Here is a 25,803-nt window from a genome sequence, read left to right on the forward strand (position 1 = left end):
AGAAGATGCTGACTCACCTTAGGAGATGCTGGGTTTGAGAGATGGCAGAAAACGAACGTCGGTTTCTCCCTTTCCCACTCTCAGTGCCACTTCTCTGCTAAAAAGCTTTATTATTGGAGTTCAGCAAAAAGGTCAGGGCTGAGAGAGGTGCCCAAGAGTCATGCAAGTAAGTACATTCTTTAAGGAAAAGTGTTAAGAAAGAGAATAGTAGAGGTTTAACAAGAGCTTGGAAAATGTGCATATTTGTGGAGTGATGGAAGGAAACTCTGCAGAAAAGAAGATACAGAAGGTACAGTAAAAAAGAAACTGTAATCTAGCAATATGAGAAATGACTTTCAAGCAAGAGTGGGAAGTGTATAGTATCACATTCTGAAGAAAAAATAGCAAGGAGAATGAAGACTAAAATAAAACCCTTAGTTATGGAGATTTAATTTTTCTCAGGGACCTTTGACAGTGGAGTTTAATTTATCTAGTTTTCTGCCTGGAGAGTTACATCATCATTTGCTAAAATCTCTTACCTTCTGCATGGCTCAACATTTCCATAAACGTTTTTCTGATTCCTGTCCTCCTGCATCTGCTACTCTAAAAAAATGGGGAATGGGCTGGGCGCAGTGCCTCATGCCTGTAATCCCAGCAGTTTGGGAGGCCGAGGCAGGCAGATCACCTGAGGTGAGAAGCTCGAGACCAGCCTGGGTAAAATAGTGAAACCCTGTCTCTACTAAAAATACAAAAATTAGCTGGGCGTGGTGGCGGGCACCTCTAATCCCAGCTACTCAGGAGGCTGAGGCAGGAGAATCGTTTGAACCCAGGAGGCGGAGGTTGCAGTGAGCTGAGATTGTGCCACTGCACTCCAGCCTGGGTGACAGAGTGAGACTCCATCTCAAAAAAGAAACAAACAAAAATTTAAAAAAATGGAGAATGGATAGTCAAATAATTCCATACTTGTCAATGACACAATATTGAGTCCTACACTCAATATTGATTAGTACAGTCAATTACTGGTTAGGGTTTCTCACACTTGGTGGCAATTCAGGGAGTAAATACAGTACTACACATAAGACCAGGCACTGTAGCCGGACAAGGCAGATTTCATTTCATATGAGCAGCTTCAACAGAGCTGCATTCCATTTCTCCTACTCCACCTTTCTGTTGTAAAATACAATCAAAACATTATAATCAGACAGCCCCAGCCTTAATTACCACTGTTATTCCTAGCTGTGTCTTTAGCATAATTGGAAAACAGAAAACTCCCAGATTTTAAATTACTTTTAATAAAATAAGAAAAAAATATACAGCAAGTGATCTTTCCACTCCTGCTACAATCCTTGTGGTGAGCAAGACAGTCTGGAAAAAAAAAAATAACCTAGGTAGAAGATAGAAGAGGTGAAATAACAGCAGGCCCAAGAATGATCAAAAGTACTATTGAGACCCGGTGTGGTGGCTCATGCCTGTAATCCCAGGACTTTGGGACGCCAAAGCAGGTAGACCACAAGGTCAAGAGATCGAGACCATCCTGGCCAACATGGTGAAACCCCATATCTACTAAAAATACAAAAATTAGCTGGGCGTGGTGGCACACACCTGTAGTCCCAGCTACTTGGGAGGCTGAGGCAGGAGATTTGCTTGAACCCGGGAGACGGAGGTTGCAGTGAGCTGAGATCGCGCTACTGTACTCCAGCCTGGCAACAGAGCGAGAGTCTGTCAAAAAAAAAAAAAAAAAAAAAAAAACAAGCAAACAAAAAAACCTACTGTCGGAATGCGGAAGTTCATCCTAAGTATGAAAATACTGGAAAAGTGTCCTGGTAGGTCAGAGTATTGATTACATGCAACTCAAAGTAACAGTCTTCTGAATGAGAAGAAAGTAAAATAGGGAAAGAAGCACTCTGGAGATTGTTCATTAAAGAAAAGGAGGCATAGAAGTGGGGAGTAGTGGCATCCTGTAAGACGAAAGAGGACCAAAAAAATCAGAGGACACATAACTACTTCCTCCTCCTCCTCCTTATCGTCATCATCATATCCATTAATAAAACTGTATTTTTTGTACTAATAGAAGAGGATGCCTTTTTAAAATACGAATAGTATATACTGCTATAAATTTTTAAAGGGATAAAAATATGAATAAACATATACTAATCTATTGTTAAAAATGTAATATGAGACTCCAAATCCAAACTCCTATACTGACAACAATTTTCTCCCAAAATTACGCAAAACTAACCATGAAGCAGGAGAAAATCTAACACAATACTTGGAAATGAATTAAACAGCCTTAAGGACACATTTGTAGTTATTAAGAAAAAAAAGTTTTAAAACAGAAATTCAAAAATTAAAAACAACCAGCAGAAAGGAAAAATTTAAAAAGAATTAATTGAACTTGAGAAAGAAATGAAAGAAAAAGACAAAATGAGGACTAATGTACAAGATGCCTAAGGGGGGGGCTCTAATCTCCCTTGGATATGACACTAAGGTACGTATGAAAAAAGCCCACCAGGTACCTGGAAAATGTACTCGGAATCATCAACTCTGATGTCCTAGCAAAACCAAGACTTCAAAGAGAAAGAAAAAAATTCTCAAGCCTTTTAAACAAAAAGATCAAATAACTTATAAGATGAGAAGAATTTAACTGTCATCAGACGTCTCAAAAAAAAAAAAAAGTAACATAGAAAGCAAGGCAGCAATGGGACAGCATTTTCCAGGAAAAGAAGGTGTGAACCTAGAATTTCAAAACCAGGCAGATTGCCTTCAGGTGTCAAGTACGTAAAACAACAGTTTCAACACACAAGAACTTAGGGAATTATGCGTCCACAAGCCCTACTTGAGCAATCTGTTGGAAGATAAACTCCAGCCAAGAGAGGACTGGGCAAACTTCAGAGAAAACAAAATTAAAAGGTAGTGACACACACACACACACACACACACACACACACACACACAGAGGCAGGTAAGAGAGTAGACATTTAGCACCCAGATGCTGTATGTGACAAAGTAGAAATAATGCAACTAAAAACTGGAAAGAGAAAGGAGGCAGGAAAAAAAAGTAGAATAATCACATTGATTGTTGTGTAGGCAGGAAGTGTAAGTTAAGAAATACCAATAAAATTGATAAACTAGTTTTACAAAGTTAAATACAAGCACTTGGAACTAAGTAGTATTTAAGAAGTAAGTACAAAGGTAACTACTAGGAAAAAAACATATGAAAATCTACCTAAAAGTCAACATTTTAAAATATAAATGAAACAGCTAAAAATGTACAGCTTGTAAAAAAATTTAAGTTAATAAACTACCCTACCTAAAAGTTCTAGGCCCTGATGATTTCATAGGAGAACCGTTTCCAGCCTACAAAAACCAGAGAGCCACTATGTTGTACATATGGGTTCCAGAGCATTGAAAATGGAGGGGAATTTCTAATTCTTTTTTTAAAATTTTACTTTAAGTTCTGAGATACATGTGCAGAACGTGCAGGTTTGTTACATAGGTATCCACGTGCCAGGTTGGTTTGCCGCACCTGTCAACCATCATCTAGGTTTTAAGCCCCGCATGCATTAGGTATTTGTCCTAATGCTCTCCCTTCCCTTGCCCCCCAACCCCCGACAGGCCCTGGTGTGTGATGTTCCCTTCCCTGTGTTCATGTGTTCTCATTGTTCAGCTCCCACTTATGAGTGAGAATATGTGGTGTTTGGCTTTCTGTTCCTGTGTTAGTTTGTTGAGGAACGCTTTTACACTGTTGGTGGGAGAATAAATTAGTTCAACCGTCGTGGAAGACAGTGTGGCGATTCCTCCAGGATCTAGAACCAGAAATTCCATTTGACCCAGCAATCCCATTACTGGGTATACACTCAAAGGATTATAAATCATTCTACTATAAAGACACATGCACACGTACGTTTATTGCAGCACTGTTCACAGTAGCAAAGACTTGGAACCAACCCTAATTCTTTTAATAAAGCAAGTATAACATTGATACTAAACAGGATAAAGACAGTATGAGAAAGAAAACTATCAACCAGTATCATTCATGAATATTGACACAAAAATGCTAAATGAAATATTAGCAAACAGTATCCAATACTATATTAAGAAAATAAAACAACATGGGATTTATTCCAAGACTGCAAGATTAGGTCAATATTAGGAAATCCATTTAAATTATAAAACAAAAAAACAGATCTAAGGGAAAAGTCTATGATGATCTCTACAGATGCTGAAAAAGCTTTTGACAAAATTCAGTATCCATTCTTGATTAATAAAAAAACTCAAGATAATAGGAACTGAAGGATAATTTCTCAACATGAATTCTTGTGAATCAATCTGTATCTATCTATCTAGCATCTCTGTCTATCTACCTTAGTCATAAAGACAGGATCTTAATGGAAACGCTCTGGAGGGATTTCCACTAACATCAGAAACAAAGCAAAGATGCCCTTTATCTTCTCTACTATTCAACATTTTACTAGTGGCATTAATCCAATGCAATCAGACAATAGAGAAGCATAACTGTAAAGAAGTAAAACTGGCCGGGCACGGTGGTTCAGGCCTGTAATCCCAGCACTTTGGGAGGCCGAGGCTGGTAGATCACTTGAGATCAGGAGTTCGAGACCAGCGTGGCCAACATGGTGAAACCCTGTCTCTACTACAAATACAAAAATTAGCTCGGCGTGGTGGTGGGCGCCTGTAATCCCAGCTACTTGGGAAGCTGAGGCAGGAGAATCGCTTGAACCCGGGAGGCGGAGCTTGCAGTGAGCTGAGATCATGCCACTGCACTCCAGCCTGGGCGACAAGAGCAAAACTCCGTCTCAAAAAAAAAAAAAAAAAAAAGTAAAACTGCCTGTATTTGCATATAATATGATAGCATACCTAGGATGCCAATAATAAAAATAAGCAATAAAAGAAATCAGTAAGGTAGCAAAATATAAAATTAACACAAGGAAATCGATAGCCTTCATATATTCAAGCACAAACAGTTAGAGGGCCTGTGGCAGAGAAACCTCATTTACAGACAGCAATGATGATCAGCTACTTAGAAATAAACCTAAACATGTGATCCCGGACCAGGAAAAACATTTTTCTTTTTACACTAGTGGTACGTTTGAATAAACACTTTAGATTATGTACTGGTATTGTATCAATGATAATTTTTCTGATTTTGATAATCATACTGTGGCTGTGTAAAAGAATGTCCTTGAATTTAAAAAAATACATATGTACTTAGAAATAAAGGGCCATCGTGTGAATCCAGGAGGCAGAGTTTGCAGTGAGCCGAGATCGCGCCACTGCACTCCAGCCTGGGCAACAGAGCGAGACTCTGTCTCAGGAAAAAAAAAAAAAGAAAAAAAAAGAAAAAAAAATAAAGGGCCACCATATCTGAAATTTACTCTCAAATATTTCAGAAAAACAATTATAAAACAATATATACATATAGTTACAAAACTGTATGTGTTTATAATGTGTGTATGTGTATATTTGTGTATATATTATACGTAATGAAAAACAGAGACAGAGACTAAAAGAGGCAAAGAGATAGAAAATGATAAACCAAATGTGTTAAAATGTTAAAATTTGGAAAATTCGAAGGGTATGCAGGAATTATCTGCACTGTTATTCTAACTTTTATATATGTCTGAAATTGTTTCTAAATAAAAACATTAAAAAATAAAAAGTCAATAAAAATAAAGTTGTGGGCCCAAAACTGGCTATATAAATGATGGTATAATAGCAGATACGATTAAGCAGTCATGGGGGAGGTGCAGAATTGAGCTAAAGCTGTAGGTGTAGATATCAAATGATCTACAAGGAATATTAAGCTGAAAAAGGCAATATGCAGACTTTTGTGTTCAAAAATGTATATGATTGAGTGGTAACAGGTTCATAAAAGGTACAGAGATGACTCAATTAAAGGGGCACCAACTTTGACAGAGGTGGAAGGGACTGTCTTAGCACAGATGCATTGTGTCTCAGCACATATGCAGGAGTCCTGGAATATTAGAAATGAAAAATATCTTCTCAAAAATTTACAGGTAGGGAGGTGCAGACTCAGAAAGATGAAGCAATTTTCTAATACTACATTTACCTGGAAGTTCTCAGGTCTCTTGACTCCCAGGTTGGAGTTGTTTCAACTTATCCATCCATCCATCCACTCATTCTTTAGTGAATGTCCACTGGGCATCAACTATGTGCCAGGCACTGTGCTAGCCATAGGGAACACAGTGGTCAACACCCCAGATATGGTCCTTGCTCACACAGGGGCAAAGACAGGCATTAGGCAAGACAGCATACAAGTTAAAAATAATTTTTTGAAGAGTATGATAAAATATTATGAAAGATATAATTTTCACTTGAGGGCCAAGGAAGACTTACTAGAGAAAGGAAAATTTAGGCAGAGACCTGGACGATGAGTATATTGGTTCAATAAGTACCAAAGTGGAAGAACATTCCAGACAGAAGAACAGCCTGTGCAAAGGCCCTAAAAAGGGAAGAGCAGAAAAGAAGCCAATTTTGGCTAGAGTGCAGTGAGCAAGAAGGACAGCAGCAGAGCAAGATGCCTGGGTGTTAAGCAAGGGCTAGATGATGTAGAGCCTTGTTTGCTTTGATTCTGAGTCATGTTTTTTACCACAGACTAGAGGAATGAAAGAAGAGTATGTGCATCTTGCCATTTCAGAGTTTTGAGCTCAGCATTTTTATGATGGGCAAGCACTGTTCCAAAGAGTTAGGGTTAATACATATATAAGATTCTGGCTCAAATAAATAACCTAAGTAGTAACAATAGAGCTGAGCTTTAGAAAGATTACACTGGAATACATTAGGTTAGGAAGGTACATTGGAGCAAATTTGGTTAAATAAGGTAGAATGAGTTAGATCAGTCTGGCTGCTCAGTAGAGGACAGGATGTGGGTGAAGGGTGGGCAGTGGAAATGGAACTCCATGGAGGAGACCTTTGCAACTCATCTGGATGGGAAGCAGAGGAGGTACAGACTAGGATCCTGGCTAAGAAGGGGACAAATGGTGTGGAAGTTCAAGAGAATGAAATAGAATGGTAACGGACTTGGATGCAGGCAGTGAGAGAGAGAAAGATGTCAAGGATAGTGTGCAGTGTGTAGAGTGCTGCTGGAGCAACTGTATAGCTAGTGGAGCCATTTACCAAGGTGGGGAACACTAGGGGAAGAGGAAGTTGGGGGAAAAGGACCAAGGCCCAATACCTCAATAAATGCCCAGATATCTTCTTCAAGGGGATCTCCTGAAGACTAGGAATGTCTCATATCTAAAGAAAAGGCTAAGATGACAGAATTTGGGTAGAACAATAGGCTTAGGGGCAAATGCTCAAGAGCGAGGCTTCCCCAGAACCTCTCAATTCGCATAAAAAGGGGGCTACTGATTCTACTCATTTGGTCCACTGGTACCCCACCTCCCACCTGATGCTGCCAAAGAACCTGCCTTATTCAGCCCCAGCCACGTAGGGCCTTCTTTGTGGATCCTGGCTTGGGGCTCCATTCCCTCCCTGCCCACTTGTCTACATTTTTGGCTCTCTCCTTTGTTTTTCACTGTGGGAACAATGTCTTCACTGCATAAGGGTAAGCTTCTCTCTAATCTGCTACACCCCAATCTGGGCATAGCTCATGTCTTAGTCCATTTTGTGTTGCTGTATCATAATACCTGAGGCTGGGTAATTTATAAAGAAATGAGGTTTATTTCGCTCACGATTCTGGTGGCTGCAAAGTCCAGGACTGGGCAGCTATATCTGCTGAGGGGCTCATGATGCTTCCATTCATGACAAAGCAAAGCGGGGTCTAGGTGTGTATGGAGATCACATGGCAACAGAGGAAGCAAGAGAGCATCTAGGAAGCAAACTCACTTTTATAATAACCCACTCTCAGGAAATTAATCCAGTTCTGTGAGAGAAAGAACTCACCCCGGTGGGACAACAATAATCTATTCCTGAGGAATCCTCCCCCAAGAGCCAACACCCCTCTACTAGGCTCCACCTCCTAACACTGCCGCACTGAGAGTCAAATTTCAACATGAGTTTTGGCACAGCAGCTAATGACTATGCCATGGCCCTATCTATTTTGGTTAAATGGATTCAGGGCTCAGGCGTTCAACTGCTCTTAGTGAAAAACCAGAAAACCATTACATTTCCCCAGAATTACTCCCCCAGGACAGAAGAAAAAAAAAAGATTCACTGGGAAGCAGATGAAGAGAACAAGAGTCTGACATCAATCCTATTCAAAGAATGAATACTTTATGAGCTCTGGCCCCTCTGAACCCAAACTGCACATTTTTGAATTCCTTGTGGAAGGGCCTTCAGGTATGAACTATGAACAATCTGCTATTAACCTTAGAAAAAAGCCACTTCTTTTCAGTCCTATGTTCATATTGGGAGGGTCTTATTACTGGTAAACAAGGATATGAATGGTCCAAGACTCAGAGTGGCAGAAGAATAGACTGCTTTGAGAACACATGGGGTGTTCAAACTCAAAGACATCCTCTGGGGGAAAAGCTCCCCACCTTATTCGATGCAGTAGGCCTACATTTAGGAAGTGTCTTACCTTGAAACTATCCCAGAATGTCGGACAATAAAGGGTCTTATCAATCTTCAATGCTCTGATTTACATGAGGAAACTGAGGCCTGCAACAGTGAAACTATCCATGATTGGGGCCATGGTTGAGTCTCTGGGGAGCACGAAATCCATAAACCCACTCAACTCCCTTCAGCTCTGCAGTCTGAGCTGCACCACAATTCACACAAACGGGGACAGTCGTGCTGAGAAGAGTAGAGGTGAGGGGAGTTGAACATCAGTTTGTAGTCCATCTCTGTCCATGGAGTCAGCCACACACAGAGGTCTGCTTTTTGCGTGCTGCTTTGCTCCTTAGTTCTGTTCTTAAAGGCAGAAGTGTAAAAAGGAGGAAGAGGGCATGGGCAGTGGTCATTAATTGTAATGTTTAACTCAGCTCACATTTTTGTGCCTCCAACCCGCCTTTCTAGCTCTGTTTCCTACTGCCCCCTACAGGTGTCCTACAGTGCCTTCACTTTTCCACTACCTCCCTACAGGTGTCCTATAGCCCCATCGCTTTCTCATTACCTTCTACAGGTGACTTATGGCCCCATCACCTTCCTGCCCACCCTCTACAGTTGGCTTATGGTCCCATGACTTTCCTGCTCTACCCTCTACAGGTGACTTATGGCCCCACACATCTGCATTTCCATGATCATGTCTTTGTTTAGGAGGCTCCCCCACCTGAAATACCTGCCCTGCCGTATTCTCAGCCCGTCACTTTCTTCTTTTCCTGCAAGGTAATTCTCTCAACCCCGTCTCCCATAGGAGGCCATTTAGGACCCGTCCATTCAGAGGCAACATTTTTCTCTTATAATATCCTCCACTGTTCATGGGATCTACTTCATGGCACTTCCCATTTACTCGGCAGGAGTTTTACTGCCTGGCTTCTCACAGGCAGAATCTGTCTTACCCATCTTTGCTCAACTGATACCTGAGTTTCACTGGAATGGGCAAATGTAACATGTCTCTGTTGCTGGTTTTGCTTCCCTATCTAGAACAGGTCACTGGAATCTTAAGAGGTCTCTGCATCCTCCCTCAGAGCTCTTCAAATTATTTTCTTCCTCAGCTATGGGACAACCTGGCTTCCAACATGCAGGATATAGAATGAGACTGTGTGGCATGTGAATCTTAGAAGTGATCTTAAAGGCCATTGAGGGGACTTCACTGAAATTAAAAAAAAAATTTTATCAGTGCTTCTCAAATTTTAATGCATGTATGAATTACCTGGAGTTTTTGTTATAATAAAATGGTGATTCTGATTTAGTAGGTTTGGGGTGGGGCCTGGGAGTCTGCATTTCTCACTGGCTCCCAGGTGAAGCCCAATGGCTGGTCTGCGCATCATCCTTTAAGGGGTAAGATTCTACAGCGCTCTTAAACTCCAACAACATGAAGGGCTACCATTGCTTGAGTGCTCAGAGCTCTGGTGCAGGTGTTTCTCCTACAGTCTCCACAACAGCCCTGATAAGTAGGTAGTACTGTTACCCTATTATATAGATGAATGTCAAAGAGGTCAAAGTCACACAGCTAGCAAGGTTAGAGCCAGGAGTCCAGCATGTCTGACTCCATGACTCTCTTCACCAGTTTTCTTCTTCCAACAACCACTGAATGAAGAAAATTTACGTTACTATTTGGAGTGGAGTAAGACTGAGGCTGAGGCCATGATTCTAGGCAAGAGAGGCTGAAATGTCTTTACTCTGCCATGTTTATAATCTGCACAGAATATAGTTATGTTTCAAACAGTGATGCCCTGAGAACACCAGTCTTCTGCCCCACTTCTAGGCCACCATGGAATCCAGGCCACTGTTGATTGAGAGGCTGTTTTCTCCTGGCCACAAACCCAAGCTGGCATAGAGAAGCCATTCCTACCACCTTCCTGGGGCTTGACTTAGCCCCATAGCTTAGCTTTCAGGGTCTGTGAGACTCTTGGCAGTAAGCAGTAGAGAATGAGGGAAGCAAATGCCAAGGGCTGGCACATAAGAAGGGGAGATTCCCAACTTGGATGACCACTCAGTGCCAAGACCAGTGCCAGGAGGAGAGATTGTACTAGCCCAAGGGTCATGGCAAGAGAAAGCTCAGATTTGGCACCAGCGAGGGACTGGAAAACAAGAAGAGCAACAGCCCAGAGCTGCTAGACCTCTGGCTGAGCAAGCCAGCCTCTGGCAAAACAGAACTCCGCCCTCTCTCCTCTCCCAAAGAGACGGTAAAGAAAGCACCAAGATTAGGGTTATAACAGACTTCCTGTGAGCCTCCCCTTCTGCCTAATAGAAAGAAGACAAGCTGGTGAATGCTGAGGAATATGGGACACATTCACGATCCCCAGTGTCCTAAAGTCTCTCTTGCTCCCTACCGGGGGCCATGGGAGATCCAGCTATACCTGAGTTATTCCCCTTTTGAAGAAAGCATACATGTACCCTACAGGTAAGAGCTGAAACTTCCGCAAGCAAGCAGCCTTGCAGTTTATCTGGCACTCCTCCTTTGCCGGGTACTATCACTCCTCTCCTTACGCCAGTCCAGAAGATTGTCCCAGTGGCTTGGCCTGCCACCTACATGGGCCAATGGTAGCAGGCCCACAAACAAGCATTAAACAGGGATATGAGTGAGTCTCCTGAGGGCAAATGTGGTTGGTGCTACCTTAGAGGTGGACTCTGTGAGTGGCTCAGGAACTTGTCCCATGCTTGAGTGCTTAGTGCTCTCCTGCTCCTCAGATCAACCTGACTGGCTTAATTGCTGTGAATCCAGCAGGAGACAGAGTCCTGGGCCATACCGAGGAGTCACAGCATCCTTTCTGCTTTCTGGAGGGTGGTGGGTATCCTTGTCAACAGGACCCATATAGGAAAGGGAGTTTTGCAGAATCATTGCCCTTAGGCAAAATGGCTGAACTTGCAAACAACTACCCGACTGAGAAACTCTCAACGGTTTTTTTTTTTTTTTTTTACCTTTTTAAAAAATATATATATATATATATAAACTTTTGTTTGAACAGTAGTTCTGTTGAAGATAAAACTTACCATTCCTACAGGCCCATCTTTACTTCTGATGCAATCATTTTTTTACCAAGTAGCTATGGTGTGAGGTTGACTGGATTCTAACAACATATGGAATCACACTGATGCCGCAAATTTTCCTAAGGGTAAGACTTAGGGAGAGCCTGTGTGTGCTAGCCAGGGTCATGGGAAACACTACTGAATAAAGCTGAGCACACCAAGTCAATGACAGGTTCTCCGTATCCAGACATTAATCAGGAGTGAGCAGACATGAAGTAAACAGGGGTGCCGTCCCACATGTGCAGATCCGAATGACCAATAGTCAGCTGAGATCTTTGGTGCCCTCAGCCCAGAACCCGAGAGTTCCTCTCTGCTCTGCTCCCACTCCTACCCGTCCTCCCCTCACCTATAGAGCCACACAAGAAAGACGGCTCCCAGGTGGTACTGGCTTCACAGAGGCCATTCCCAGATAAGCCTGTACTTCCCTCTCAGGGTTGAAAAAAGCTCACTGTTGCCATGGAGACTGGACGCCTTCTGAGTGCTGCGCTTTATCTAGAGTCCAGCATTCAAACACCTTGGTATACTCAAACCCACTCACTCCCCTGGCTCTCCGGACTGTGAAAATATCTAGGCAGGGTTCTATTAGTCAAATGCCTCAGACATCTCCTTGCCACAATCCACTGTTGGTCTGGGGTTCTTGCCCAAATCCTGGTGTGGGGGTGGCAGCCTGTGACTTTACGGAGGCCCACACATACACATCCATCCTTTCTTCCTAGGAGAAAAGGCCTAATTTCAAATCTTGTATCACATGAGGCCATGGGCAGCACCCAGACAAATGGGCTGGTGGGAGTGGTGAGCACGGCCCCTGGATCAGATCAGCTGTGGGGCTGCAGAAAGGGCTGAGGAGATAAAGCAAGCTCAGCACCAGAAGGCAGTGCTGGGTAGGATGTCCACAGTCCACATAAAACCTGACGCAGCTGGAGGAGGTCCCTGACCTCAGCTTTGATTAACTTCTCTGGTTTGTTCAGCCTCCCACGTTAATGGTTAGTCCCTGGACATTGTTATTTCCCAAAGTCACACTCCTCAAAAATCTTCTACTCTCACATCCCCCACCAATTCCAGGGACTAAGGCTCTTATCCTTGCTTCCCCTTGTCCTGCTCTCTTATGCTGGTTAGACTATTTACCCCCATCATCACTGACTAACATCTCTGCGTTTTCTGAATTTTATAAGCCAGGCCTGGCTTCATGCCCTTCTCAGAGTCAGATATAGCAGGTGCCATCAGCCTAGCCTCTAGAATCCCTCCAGCCCCACAGCTCCTCCTCCTCAGATCGGTGGGTTTGCACAGTCAAGGGGGCACCTCTGTGATTCCCTTGTTAGTGAGACCCCTAAATTGGCCTCAGGATGGTCACTTTTCCAGCCTTGAACTCATCACCTGCTCCAATGCACTCACCCCTTTTTTAGCATTTAGCCCCTGAACTTTCTGCCTCAGACCCCATGGAGTGCCTGTCTGGGCAGCAGGATGGCCATACCCAAACCAGTCCCCAGCAGCATTATTTGGATGGGATGACGAGATCCGTTCAGGGTTGTTCTGTGGGGCCTGGAAAGGTGCTCGCAGGCCAACAGCTTCTTGCATTCTGGCCTTGTCTCCAGCTCCCAGGTGACCTCAGAGCAGTCCCAGTATTTCCTAGGGCCTTGGAGCTGTGCCGGTTCGAGCTCTGGGCAGAAGCACCCTTATGCTACTTCTCTGGGTTCTGCAGGTTATCGTGAAAAATGCTTTGAAGCCAGACTGGCAGAGCTTTCTCCCACACCATTAGGGTGACCAACTGTCCTCATTTGCCAGAAACTGAGGGTTTTCCTAGGACACAGGACTTTCAGTGTTAAAACTGGACAGTCCTGGGCAACCCGGGATGGTCGGTCACCCTAACCCCTTACTTACAGCTGATGGTTTGCTTTCCATTTCACTGAGCAAAGATCACATACACCCACTTGCCTGCACCTGTGGCCGTGTGGCCTATCTGTCATATGTAGCCTGGTGGGGTTTGCTCCTTGCCAAGGCCAGCGCCCCGCCTGAGCTGTAGATTCTATCTGCTTTCACTTACCAAGAATGTTACTTCTGAAATACACCCCCAGCATAATCAATTTTTCCCTTTTTTATTGGATCATTCCTATCTGCAGATAAATGGACTGGGATTTCTCTCCTCTTAAAAAAACAAAACAAAGCAAAACAAAACTCTCTTTTCACCATCCTCCCTTCTGGCTGACTACTGCTCTCATTCTCTATAATCCTTAACATTAAAACTCTAAAGAGTTGTCAGTACCTGTAGTCTGCATTTGTCTTCTCCCATTCTCTTATTTTAAAATCTTCTATTACTTTTTCTTTTTCTTTTTAATTTTTGAGATGGAGTTTCGCTCTTGTTGCCCAGGCTGGAGTGCAATGGCATGATCTCGGCTCACTGCAACTTCCACCTCCCGAGTTCAAGTGATTCTCCTGTCTCAGCCTCCCAAGTAGCTGCAATTACAGGTGTGCACCACCACAGCCAGCTAATTTTGTATTTTTAGTAGGGACGGGGTTTCGCCACGTTGGTCAGACTGGTCTTGAACTCTTGACCTCAGGTGATCTGCCCTCCTTGGCCTCCCACTTGTAACTTTTTATTAGGAAACATTTCTGACATTTACTGAAATAATGCACCTTCCTCTTCCCATCACTTGGTTTGTCCAGGTAATGAGCACATCCCAGACATCATCCATTCTCTCTTGCATCCACTGAGTAGATGTTCCCCTCTCCCACCCCCAAACTGTTCCTGCCAAGTTCATCAATGACCTCCACGAGACTCGGTCTTGTGGTCACTTCTCACGCCTCAGCTCATTGGATTTCTCTACAGTCTATAATAGCCGATTGCTCCCTTTCTTGGGAACATTTATTTTTTTCCACTCTATTTCCAAGACAGCACACCACCCTGGTTTCCTGATGTCTGGCTACCCACTCCTGAGTCGTCTTTTCTGTAGGTCCCTCCTCATCCCCCCAGCCTCTCCCCGTTGGGGTGCCCTATGGCTCCATTCTCAGGCCTCATCACCTGAAGAGCACGACTCACTCCCTAGCTAATATCCTCCCAGCTTCAAAAGCCACTCACCTACTGGAAACTCCTACCCTTCTATCCCCAACCAAGAGTTTTCCCTTGAACTCAGCATTTTCACCTGGATGGTTAACAAGCATCTGAAACTTAACATGAAGACACACTGAATTCGTATGCGTCCTGATCTCTGCCTAAAATCTGGTCCTTCCACAGACTTCCACCTTGCCAATACCTCAGCCCCAAAACGTGTCTTTTCTCATTTCCCCAGAGTCGAAGCCAGATTCTTAAACGCCCCACAGGGCCCTGTGGGGTCAATTCCCTGCACCTTTCTGACCACACCTCCAACCACTACACTCTGGCTCCTTCTGTTCCAGCCTCATTGCTGCGCCCCACACAAGCCAGGTAGGCAAAGCACAGTTGTTCCTTCACCTGGAAGACCCTTCTCCCGGGAATCCAGACGGCCTGATCCTTCACATCTGTCAGTCAGTCTTTGCTCAATGTCACTTCTTTTTTTATTTTTCCTAAGGCCTTCTGGACTCTCTTTTAAAAAGTGCAGCTCCCCATTCCATTCCCTGCCTTAATTGCTCCAAAACTCCTAACTCCATTGGACCTACTTCATATATTTACTTGCATCTTGATTTATTTCTGTCTTCTCTGACTGACATGTAAGTTTGTCTGCTGTATCCTCAGTGCCCAGAACAGTGTCTGGTATTCAGCCAGTGCTCAGGAAATGTGATTTAGTGGAGGAATTAATGGAAAAACAGGCAATCGCTCCTACAACGAAGCGATCACTGTAGCTCCTTTCTTTTACCAAAGGCTTCAAAATTTTCTCTCCTTCTCTCTCCCTTGGTCTTTCTTCCTCTCTCTCTCTCTAACTCCCACCCTCGTCTATCTGGCTCCCAGCACAGCAGAAAGGACCTGGTGAGTGGTGAGAAATATCAGAGGAGGGCAGGCAGTAACTCGCATCATCACCTCCATGGGGACCTGTATGTCACATTCACTCTGCAGCTGCAGTGAGCACATCTGCCACTGCCGCTGCCACCACTGTAAGGACCCCTTACTTACCCTGGTGTGGCCAGGGATATCCCAGTGGAAACGACTGGAATTGGCAATATTGAAATGTGGGGATTCTGGAAAGAATCCCCTGGCTTTTTCAACCAGGCTCAAAAATCAACCAGCCGGACTGAGTTTTTAACCAAATTGCCAAAGTCGAATAGGGTTTCCATAGGGGTATTCATTTAGACAGATTCTGAAAATCTATCTGAAGGGACTGAGCTTTCTCCCAGGAAGGGCAGTCCCTGCCAATCTAGTGTTCATGCTGTAACTCCTGGCTTATCTTTTTTATGACTTCCTGTCTTGCAAAATGTGTGCCTCTAATAAGAAGAGTCATCTTCTACTGAGCATCTACTTGTGGTCCCCATGGAAGCACAGCCCATCCACCACCTCAGCTGCTCCGCAGCTTGGAGAGGCAGGATAGCACAGTGAGCAGCAGCAGATCTTCAGAATCAGGCCTGGATTGGGAATAAAACAAGACTGACCACTTGATGTTGACTTAGGCAAGTTGCTCAACTGCTCTGAGTTTCACTTTTTGCCTATGAAATGAAGGTAACGACCTCTCCCACAGGGTGGTTGTAAAGGTGAAGATACTGGCACACAGTATGTGTGTATTTATGTATGTATGTATGTATGTAAAGACCTGGTACATAGTAAATGCTCAGCAAATAGAAGTCTTCATCACTGAGTTTTCATGGTGGCAGCCTGGGAGGACTCTTTGCCTTGCTAAAGACTGTTCTGGGTTCCAGTGTTGGGGGCTGAGTGATCTTGTCTAATTAACGAAGAAAATATTTCAGGGGGAACTTGGCCTAAACTCATGGGCATTCAGATCAGCATCTTAGCCCTAGATTCTATTTATCATGAGGGATGAATGAACAGGAGGTCAAAGAAAGGAACCAAGAAAGGGAGACACGCAGAAGTAGGTACTTAGAAGGAGATAGTAAGAGGAAAAGTAAGAATCATAAGAGAAAGAATGAGTATGCCATTCAGTTAGAAAGTCCTGAAAAAGGGTGTCAGAACTAATTCTAGTGCCTGGGGAGCCTAAGGTAGTGCTATGTAACCTGGGGGGTTGGCCAATCACTGTGGGACCTTCTAGACAAAAATGAAGGCTCTACCAACAGGTGAGAGAGAAAGTAGAGGCCTTTGAGGGATATGGAGCTCCCACAGGCAGAATTCTATGTTTTATAAGGTCTCACGTTCTCAATCCCACTAACAAAAGAATACGCATTTATTGCAGGCGTCCTTTGAGAGTATTTAATTACCCATGAACTATGGATCTTGTTACAAAGCAGACAGATCCATATGCATTCTTACCCCCAAGCCCTTGAAGTGGAAGAGCCCCCGCTGATGCTAGACGGTGCTTCTGTCTCCAAGCTGCCTCTAGAGCCTATAAAAAAGGGCTGACAGGGCTGGGCATGGTGGCTCATGCCTGTAATCCTAGCATTTTGAGAGGCTGAGATGGGCAGATCACCTGAGGTCAGGAGTTTGAGATCGGCCTGGCCAACATGGTGAAGCCCTGTCTCTACTAAAAATACAAAAATTAACCAGGCAAGGTGGCGCATGCCTATAGTCCCAGCTACTTGGGAGGCTGAGGCAGAAGAATTGCTTGGACCCGGGAGACAGAGGTTGCAGTGAGCCACAATCGTGCCACTGCACTCCAGCCTAGGTGGCAGAGTGAGACTCCGTCTCAAAAAAAAAAAGGCTGACAGGACTGATGTCAACTAAGATTCCAATGAAGACTCCCATCTTCACTTAGAACAAGGACCATCCATGCTTGGCTCTTGGACAATCAGAGTCTGATTAGAAATACATATTAAATTAAGTGATCCGGGTTAGTAGGGCAATGGTATTACCTTGCAAAGCAGGTGTTGGCTACCCATTTAGTCCTGAGAGTCAAAATGGGGCAACGCAATGGCTAGATGCCACCAGGAGGCCGGAGGAAAATGTTGGATGAAGAGGGAGAAAGGAATAAAGGAAGAGGATCCAGAAAGGGAGTCACTGAAGTTGAAACAAAGGATAGAGAAATAAAACAAAGAGAATTAAACACATACAAATGAAAGTGACTCCACATTAGATGTTTCTGAATTGTTCCCTTCCATGGGATATTTACATGGGGCCAGTTGCTTACAGCTAGCACTTAGAATTGAACTTAGTTTGCTCTGAAGGAAGAGAGGATGGTTCCTTGCCCTTTTCCAGAGATCCCAGCTGTCCAGAGAACTAAAGAGTCCCTGACATTAGAAGGGAAGTTCAAGCCAGGTGTAGTGACTCAATCCCATAAACTCAGCACTTTGGGAGGGGAAGGTGGAAGGATCACTTGAGGCCAGGAGTTTGAGACCAGCCTGGGCAACATAGTGAGACCCTGTTTCTACAAAAATAAAAAAAAATTAAATTAGCTGAGCATGGGAGCATGCGCCTGTAGTCCCAGCTACTCAAGAGGCTGAAATGGAAGGATCACTTGAGCCCAGGAGTTCGAGGTTATAGTGAGCTATGATTGTGCCACTGTACTTCAGCCTGGGCAACAGAGTGAGACCCTGTCTCCCTCTCTCTCTCTCTCTCTCTAAAAAACGGAATCTCCATTTCCAAAGTCTGCCTGCACCCACTACCCCCAACCACCAACCTCAAACCCAGATTCTTTGTTCTTGAAACTTTAGCTGTTCTCTAAATAGGGAAATACACACAAGGTACATTCCTGGAAAGAGAAGGTGTCAGAAGCCTTGGTAGAGAAGGGAACGGGGAGAAAAATATGGCACAAATAGTGAATGGGGAGAACAAGCAATGCATGCACAGGAGGGGCAGGTGGTGCCACAGAACAAATTAAGATGGGAGATAAGGAGCATCAGACACAGCATAGCCCCACAGGCATGGGCAGGGGAGGGTCTCCTGGATGCCCCCAGCAGCAGTGACTGAAAGAACAGACGGGGATTGGGAATCACCTTTATGTGGCTCTGATGGAGTCCAGTTCATTTGGAAGCAGTTTAACGTCCACTATTGGATAAATGCATGGTCTGGCTCCCCTATGGCTTGGATCCTCTCTCTTTCCACTCTCGTCCTCTTTTATCCTGCTGTACTCAGACTGGCCTCCTTTCTACTTCCCCAATTCCCACCTTATTGGAGAGGCCTTCCCTGGGAAGACCAGCTTCCTGCCACTGCACTCCATGCTGCCTGCTTTAATTTTTCTCCTTGCACTTATTGTCAATAATTTATTTTGTCTGTTTCCCCCAGTGGAATGTGAGTTCTGTAAGGAACTCCATAAACTCCATATCTTCTAAATATTGCTTAGCACATAGCAGGCCTCATTAAATATTTGTTGAAAGAAAGCATGAACCCAAAGCCATCATATTTATTATATGTATAAAGAGTTCTGTTGGTTGAAGTGTTGGGTGTTTTGGGTTGGACCACCTATAAGAGTAAGGGGTAGGGGAAAGGGTGGGGAACCACTGCAGTGGAGAAACCTCCCTAACAGTTGCCGTGTTCTGTTTGGAAATCCATATTTCCACCTCTGCTCCAAGGTTTGTAGGCTTGTGGTAGCTGGCCTCCGAATTGGCCCCCAACAATCCTCGGCTCCTGATATTCATACCTCAGTGTAGTTCCCACCCACTCAGAATAAGATATTGCAAAAGTAATGGCGTGCAACTGATAGGATTGGTCATCAAAGATGCTGTGTCTTCTGTCTTTCTCTTTCTCTGATTACCCACCCTGAGGAAATCCAGGCACCATGCAGTGAAGACACTCAGCTACCCAGGGAGAGAATGTCACGGGGAGGAACTGAAGCTTCTTGCCAACATCCAGCACCATGTGAGTGAAGTGTCTTGGAGGCAGATCCTCCAGCCCTAGTCAAGCCTTCAGAGGAGGCAGCCGTGCCTGACGTGGTGATGGCAACCTCATGAGACTCCAAGCCCAAAGCACTCAGGTTCCCAACCCACAGGAACTATGTGAGATAACGGATGTTTATTACTGTTTTAAAACGCTAAGTTTGAGAGTAAATTGTCTCACAGTGCTAGGTAATAATCACAAAGTGGATGATGTGGGGACCAGCAATCCCAGGTTTGAGTTAATAGACTATGGCCCAGAATGTATCTTTTAGTGAGTAAATGTGAAGTCCATTTCCCATTCTGGAGGTAGCTGGTCTCAGTTTGATTCTGCAACTCTTAGTAGCCACAAATGCCACCTGTATCCTCGATAAACTTTATTTAGACACAAATAGACACAACAGAAAATACATACACAGATACAGATTTTTTTTTTCTCTATAGGATGAACAAACATCACATAAGGAATTTAAAAAGTAGGTGCATGGAATGTAAGAAAATATTGCACAGTTCCTTGTTTACTCACACAAGACACGTATCTCAGGGGAAGACAGGGATACACTATCCCTACAACAGAATTCACATTTGATCTATAACAGCACACAGGTGTTGGGACGGTAATTAAAGGAGTTAGGGATCCAGTGACTCTTGATGTGACAGAATGCTCACAACACTCGTAGGACCTTGTTTAAACAAAAGACAGAATTGAGGAGGAGTCCATGCCCCCTGCACAGATGCTCTGCAAGCTGTCAGCTAGGTTGTAAAGCAGCTCAGCAGAAACTCTAGGTTAGCTTTCATCTTGAGGCTTGAAGGTCTGCATAACCTTCTACCTTTGTGTCCACATCATAGAGTGTTTATGGAGACACACTTAGGATGCTGAAACTCTCCACATGCACACCGGCTTAGATACCACAGTACAGAACGTTGACATTGGTTTATAAAATGTAGCTTTCAAAAGGAAAAGGAATACTGGCCAAGAGGCGAACACACACATTGCAAATGCTGCTACATCCACTGGCAGTTTTCCACCACACTCCCTGTGGTCCCCTCCCACAAGGAGCCACCGGCATGTGTCCCCGCCATGGGTGGAGCGGGATGGGTGTCTCTTGGAAGTCTATCGCCCTCTAAAGTCACACCTGTGACCTCCTGGTAACTCCTGTCAGGAGCCACGCATGTCACCAGGACAAGCTGCCATGGAACCACCCCACTTACTCCTGTCCCAGACAAGCCTCTGGCCTCCACACCATCTTCTCATTTCAGATGGGGTTCCCTAGGCAACCTCTGTATTTTAGTAAAAAATGGTTTCCACTGTACCCTTGGTGTGTCCTCTTCCTAATGTGACAAATCCAGATGAGATGAAGTTATGGAGATCAGGTCCTCCACTTCGGTAAGCATCCTTCCCATAATGCCCTGCAAGAAGATGGGGCAGAATTACCTGGCGCATCCACGACACCAACATGGAAGACAAGTGCAGCTGCATCTCACCCAACAGTGATGGCGTGCATGTTTTCAAACCAGCAGCTAAGTCACAAGGTGGAGGCAGCCAAGAATATATATACACATACATATAAAATATATATTATATATGAAAAATATATATATTACTGAATATATATACATATACACATATATAATTATATATACATATTATACATATATGTGTGTATATATTAGTATATATACTTATATATATATCTAGTATATTAGTATATATACACACATATATGTATATAAAACTGTGCAACAAAGAACAAAGTCCTGGGAACATTACATTACATTGAAAGTATAGGAGAACAAAGGAGATACACGGCTTGATTTTGGCATTTCTGGCTGAGCGCAAGGTACACCAGAACCTTAGTCTATTTGTCCCACCACTCTTTCCTTTATCTCACCTTCCCTCTGTCTCTTTCATCCATTATTCATTTGTTTTTTCTTTCTAATGTTTATGAATCATACCACAACCTGTGGGACTACAGCTCGTGACTTCAGAGAAATCCGACAGCAGCTGAGGCTGACAAATAGAATGGTGGTTACAAAATACTGAGAAAATATATACGTGCTTCGCTTCTTTAACTTTATGCAGCAGACATTATCCCCTGCCTGCCTAATGCAGAGATCTACCTGTGGTTTTGTGGGGAGGAAAAGACAGAGGGCAGGTTAGGATTGTGGATAGAAATTCAAATAGAACTAAGTTAATGTTCTACTTCCGACATTCAAAATAGGATTTTGCAGTACGCTTGAAATACAGGCATTGTAAAAAAAGAAAGGCCTCCCTAAATGCCCTCCTAAAGTATGTACATGTGAAAAAACCATTTCTTTCATGTTACCAAAAGAGTGTATTAAAAATCGTACGTATAACTATAACAATGCACAGGCCTACTTCAGATATAATGTTAAGTTTAAAAATGGACAGAAACGGTTCATTAAATAGAATCACAGTGCTGTAAAAATTCAAACCAGTGCGTGCATGTGCGCGCACACACACACACACATAAGATAGAAAAAAAGCACACAAACATATCAAAGACAAATGTCTTTGGATAGTAGGAACACGAGTGCTATTTCTTCTGTCTTTTCAGCTTTTCTATATTTTCCAAGTGTTTTTTCCATATGAATATGTAATTTGTCTCATATAAATAGGTAAAATAAATGCCTAATGGAAAAATTTATGAAAATATAAAGACAACGCAAAGCGTGATTTTTCGTAATGCCACTTTCTGGATCAGTAGATTGCAACCCTGGGTGCGTGCTGGAATCGGAGTTGGGGGACGAGGAGGAGAGCATTAGAACAGACAGCTAACGCACGTGGGGCTTAAAACCTAGACGACGGGTTGACCGGTACAGCAAACCACCTTGGCACATGTTTACCTATGTAACAAACCTGCACGTTCTGCACATGTATGCTGAAACTTAAAGTAAAATTTGTTTTTAAAAATGCAGACCCTCAGACTCAACTCCAGAGATTCTGATTCAATTGGGTGGGGTCCGGGCTTAGGCAGGTATATTTTTAAAGCACTCTCTAGTGATTCTAATGTGCCACCGGAAATGAGAACCACTGCCTTAGTGTAAATGGAGGAACAACTAAGCTCAGTTTATTCAGGTGACTTCAATGAATACCTCTTAGGCGCCCAGCTCTACCCACAATTTACATTCAGGGCTTCAGCACTCTTCCTCCGAAGAGTGGAGTCTAGCTCCATTCCCTCCCTCTTACCCCAGATCTCAAACCTGAGAGTGCCTCAGCATAGCCAGGAGAGCTTAAAACAGGTGCTGGGCCCCACTCCCAGAGTTTCTGATTCAGAAGATCCAGGACAGGGCTCAAGAGTCTGCACTTCTATCAAGTCTCCTGGTGATGCGGATGCCGCTGTTTTGGGGACCACACTCTGAGAAGTAATGCCTTCGTGCATCAGGAACAGGAGAATCTTGCCACTGTTTCCCTCACACCCTCCCTTCTGGAATAAGTTACCTCCTTCCTTAGGGCACACAGCTTTCCAGGAGGAGCATTCTTGCTGTAAAATACTGTGGCCACAATCCTCACTTTTATAGAACAGAATTATTAGGCTGGGGGTGGTGGTTCATGCCTGTAACCCCAGCACTTTGGGAAAAAAGAAAAAATGCTGGGGCATAATGAGGCAGCACCAAGAGCATTTGAAAGGAGTAAAGAATTCTTTGGTCAAATCAGTTTGGAAAATGTTGAGTTCAATGAAATGAAAAGCTACATAAAAACCAAGTCTAGGGACTTCTCACAAGGCAGTGATCACTGAACTGTCTATGAAGCTTTTATGCTTTTCAAAGCCATCCATTGGGACACTTTTTGGGAAAGCTGCTGATGAGACTGAGGTGGAAAAAGCCTAATGACAGTTTCAGCTTTCATTTGAACTGTGGTTCTCAAAGTTGAGCGTGCACCACACTCTCTTGGATGGCACAGATCGCAGGGTCCCGGCTCCAGAATCCCGGATTTAGTAGGTCAGAGGAGAGGCCTGACAATCCCCATTCCTAACAAGCTCCCAGATGATGCTAATAATGCTCTTAGGTCCAAGGACAACTCTTCATGAACCACTGTGTTTGGACCAGTGATAGGTCAGTCTTCTGCTGGACCCAGGGTCAAGGTCTAGAATGATCTGCATTCTCTGTAGCCTCCAAAGTTTAATATGAACCAGGGCGGCATGAAGAGAAGAAGGGCTCGTTAAAAGGGAAGCCCCAGGCCGGGTGCAGCGGCTCACGTCTGTAATCCCAGCACTTTGGAAGGCCGAGGTGGGTGCATCATGAGGTCAGGAGATTGAGACCATCCTGGCTAACATGGCAAAACCCCGTCTTTACTAAAAATACAAAAAATGAGCCAAGTGTGGTGGCACGGGCCTGTAGTCCCAGCTACTTGGGAAGCTGAGGCCTGAGGCAGGAGAACTGCTTGAACCTGGGAGGTGGAGGTTGCAGTGAGCTCAGATCGCGCCACTGTACTCCAGGCCGGGCAACAGAGTGAGACGTCTCAAAAACAAACAAACAAACAAACAAAAAAAACCGTGAAGCCCCATGCAGGCAGACAGAAGAGAGGGGAGTCAGTGCCTCTTCTTTTCCTTGGCGATGCATAGAGTTAATGGGTTGATGATATGAACTCATGATTATATGAGTGGGTATCATAGGATTTGTTAGCTGTAACACAAAGAACCACCCCCTTCCTTGTCCTGCAGTCTCTGCCCATCTGCCACTTATCAGGGTAAGAGGACAAAAGAGGGCAAACTTTGACCAAATTGCAGTTCAAGAGAAACAACCATGTATATCCAGCAGAGCTCTGAACAGAAGTAAGCCAAAGTTCCGTGAAGCATAAGCACTTCCATGTCACAGGACGGACAGACACACAGTCCACAGCCAGTGACCAGGATGGTTTCAGGTTTCAGAGCATGCCTTCCACCACCTGCTGAACCGAATGGTGCAAATCAGCATCCTGGTGATGTCTATACCTCCAGTTCTGCCACTGCCCCCTCACCTTCACCACTGACAACCCTCCCTAAAGCAACAAAGATTTTATTTTAGCTCAGTCACTGCCCAGGCTGCCTCGACCTCCCGTCAGAACTCCATGCCTTTCCCAAATCTCAGCACAATTCAGAAGTCCTAGAGACAGCACCAATGGACAACTGTCCTCAGGCAGGAGGCAGATTCAAGCTAAAGAGAGGACCATGGCTGGGCTCCTGGAGTGTGTGATACGGCTGACTCTGATAAGAAAGCAAGTGGAGGGAAAGTTTCTCTGTGAAACAGATTTGCTGTAAGGAAAGGAGGGAAAAAAATGAGATAATATCCAAATGGTGATCTCTGTAAAGACTTAACAGAATTTTGCATCTGTGAGATTAGACCAACAGCCATAAGGGGGAAACAAATTGATCAGGACAGTTTGCCTCGGGTTGCAGATCTGGACTAGAGAACGGATACACAAGGAAACTGATAAAGGAGAGTCCAATGAGAGAAAGGCACTGGGTACTCAGAGGGGAAGGACAAAGAGATAAAAACTGTGGGAGAAAAGACAGGGCACAGAGGACAACTTTAGGAGTCATGTCTATTTAAAATAAGACTCCCAGAGGAGAGACAAAAGGGAGAGTTCAGAAGCAATAATTACAAGTTAATAGTTTTTCTTTTTTTCTGAACAGATTGGAAGACTTTAGTCTTTCGATCAAAAGAAATAATCAAGTACCAGATTATGCATTAAAAGGGACCGATATCTAGATATACCCTGGTGAAATGCCATTTTAAAAAATAAAGGAGAAAACTCAAGCCAACATCATAAAACACAAAACCTACAGAAAGTGCAGCAACGTTTTTAAGAATTTTGACCCCTTCATTTTTGTAGAGGCGGGACAGTATACTGGTGGAGGGACACTGTATCTGGAAATGACTGACAAGATTCAAACCTCTGTGTGTCTGTGTCCTCAAATGCAAAATGAAAACAATGATGATGCCCATTTCATATTATATATGTTACATATAATATGAATTATATATGTGTTATATATAATATGAATACACAAAGCAGTTAGAACAGTAGTACTAGTATTACTTAAGTACTACTATTACTACTATTTAAGTACTAGTATTAAGTGCTAGTACTATTACTATTTAAGTGCTACTAGTATTATTTAGGATAAGAGCTTGCTATTATTTTTGAATGAAGATGTTTTGATTCCATTCCTCTACCTAAAAATTCACTGAAAATAATGAAAAGAAAGGAGAATAGAAAAGCTTTCTTCACAAAAAAGTCCAGACTTTTCACTAAATAGGGGAAAAATATACAAACATAAACATACATGCAAATATACACAAAAACACATACACAGAAATCAAGTCAAG

The 25,803-nt window shown here is 43.7% G+C and overlaps 1 protein-coding gene across 4 annotated transcripts in view; it reads right to left on the reverse strand.

Annotated features, from left to right (window-relative positions):
• Window positions 1–25,803, reverse strand: part of SHISA6 (shisa family member 6) — a 324,824-nt gene that overhangs the window by 165,806 nt on the left and 133,215 nt on the right. For 2 of the 4 annotated variants that reach the window (XM_008971358.5, XM_008971357.5), the window contains exon 3: window positions 20,785–20,880. The exons of the other annotated variants lie outside the window; for them this stretch is intronic. In XM_008971358.5, the coding sequence (XP_008969606.2) occupies window positions 20,785–20,880 (96 nt within the window). The remainder of the gene's footprint in view (window positions 1–20,784; window positions 20,881–25,803) is intronic. 4 annotated transcript variants of the gene reach the window in all.

The sequence above is a fragment of the Pan paniscus genome, chromosome 19 (assembly GCF_029289425.2).
Source record: "Pan paniscus chromosome 19, NHGRI_mPanPan1-v2.0_pri, whole genome shotgun sequence".
In the NCBI taxonomy this organism is placed as follows: Eukaryota; Metazoa; Chordata; class Mammalia; order Primates; family Hominidae; genus Pan; species Pan paniscus.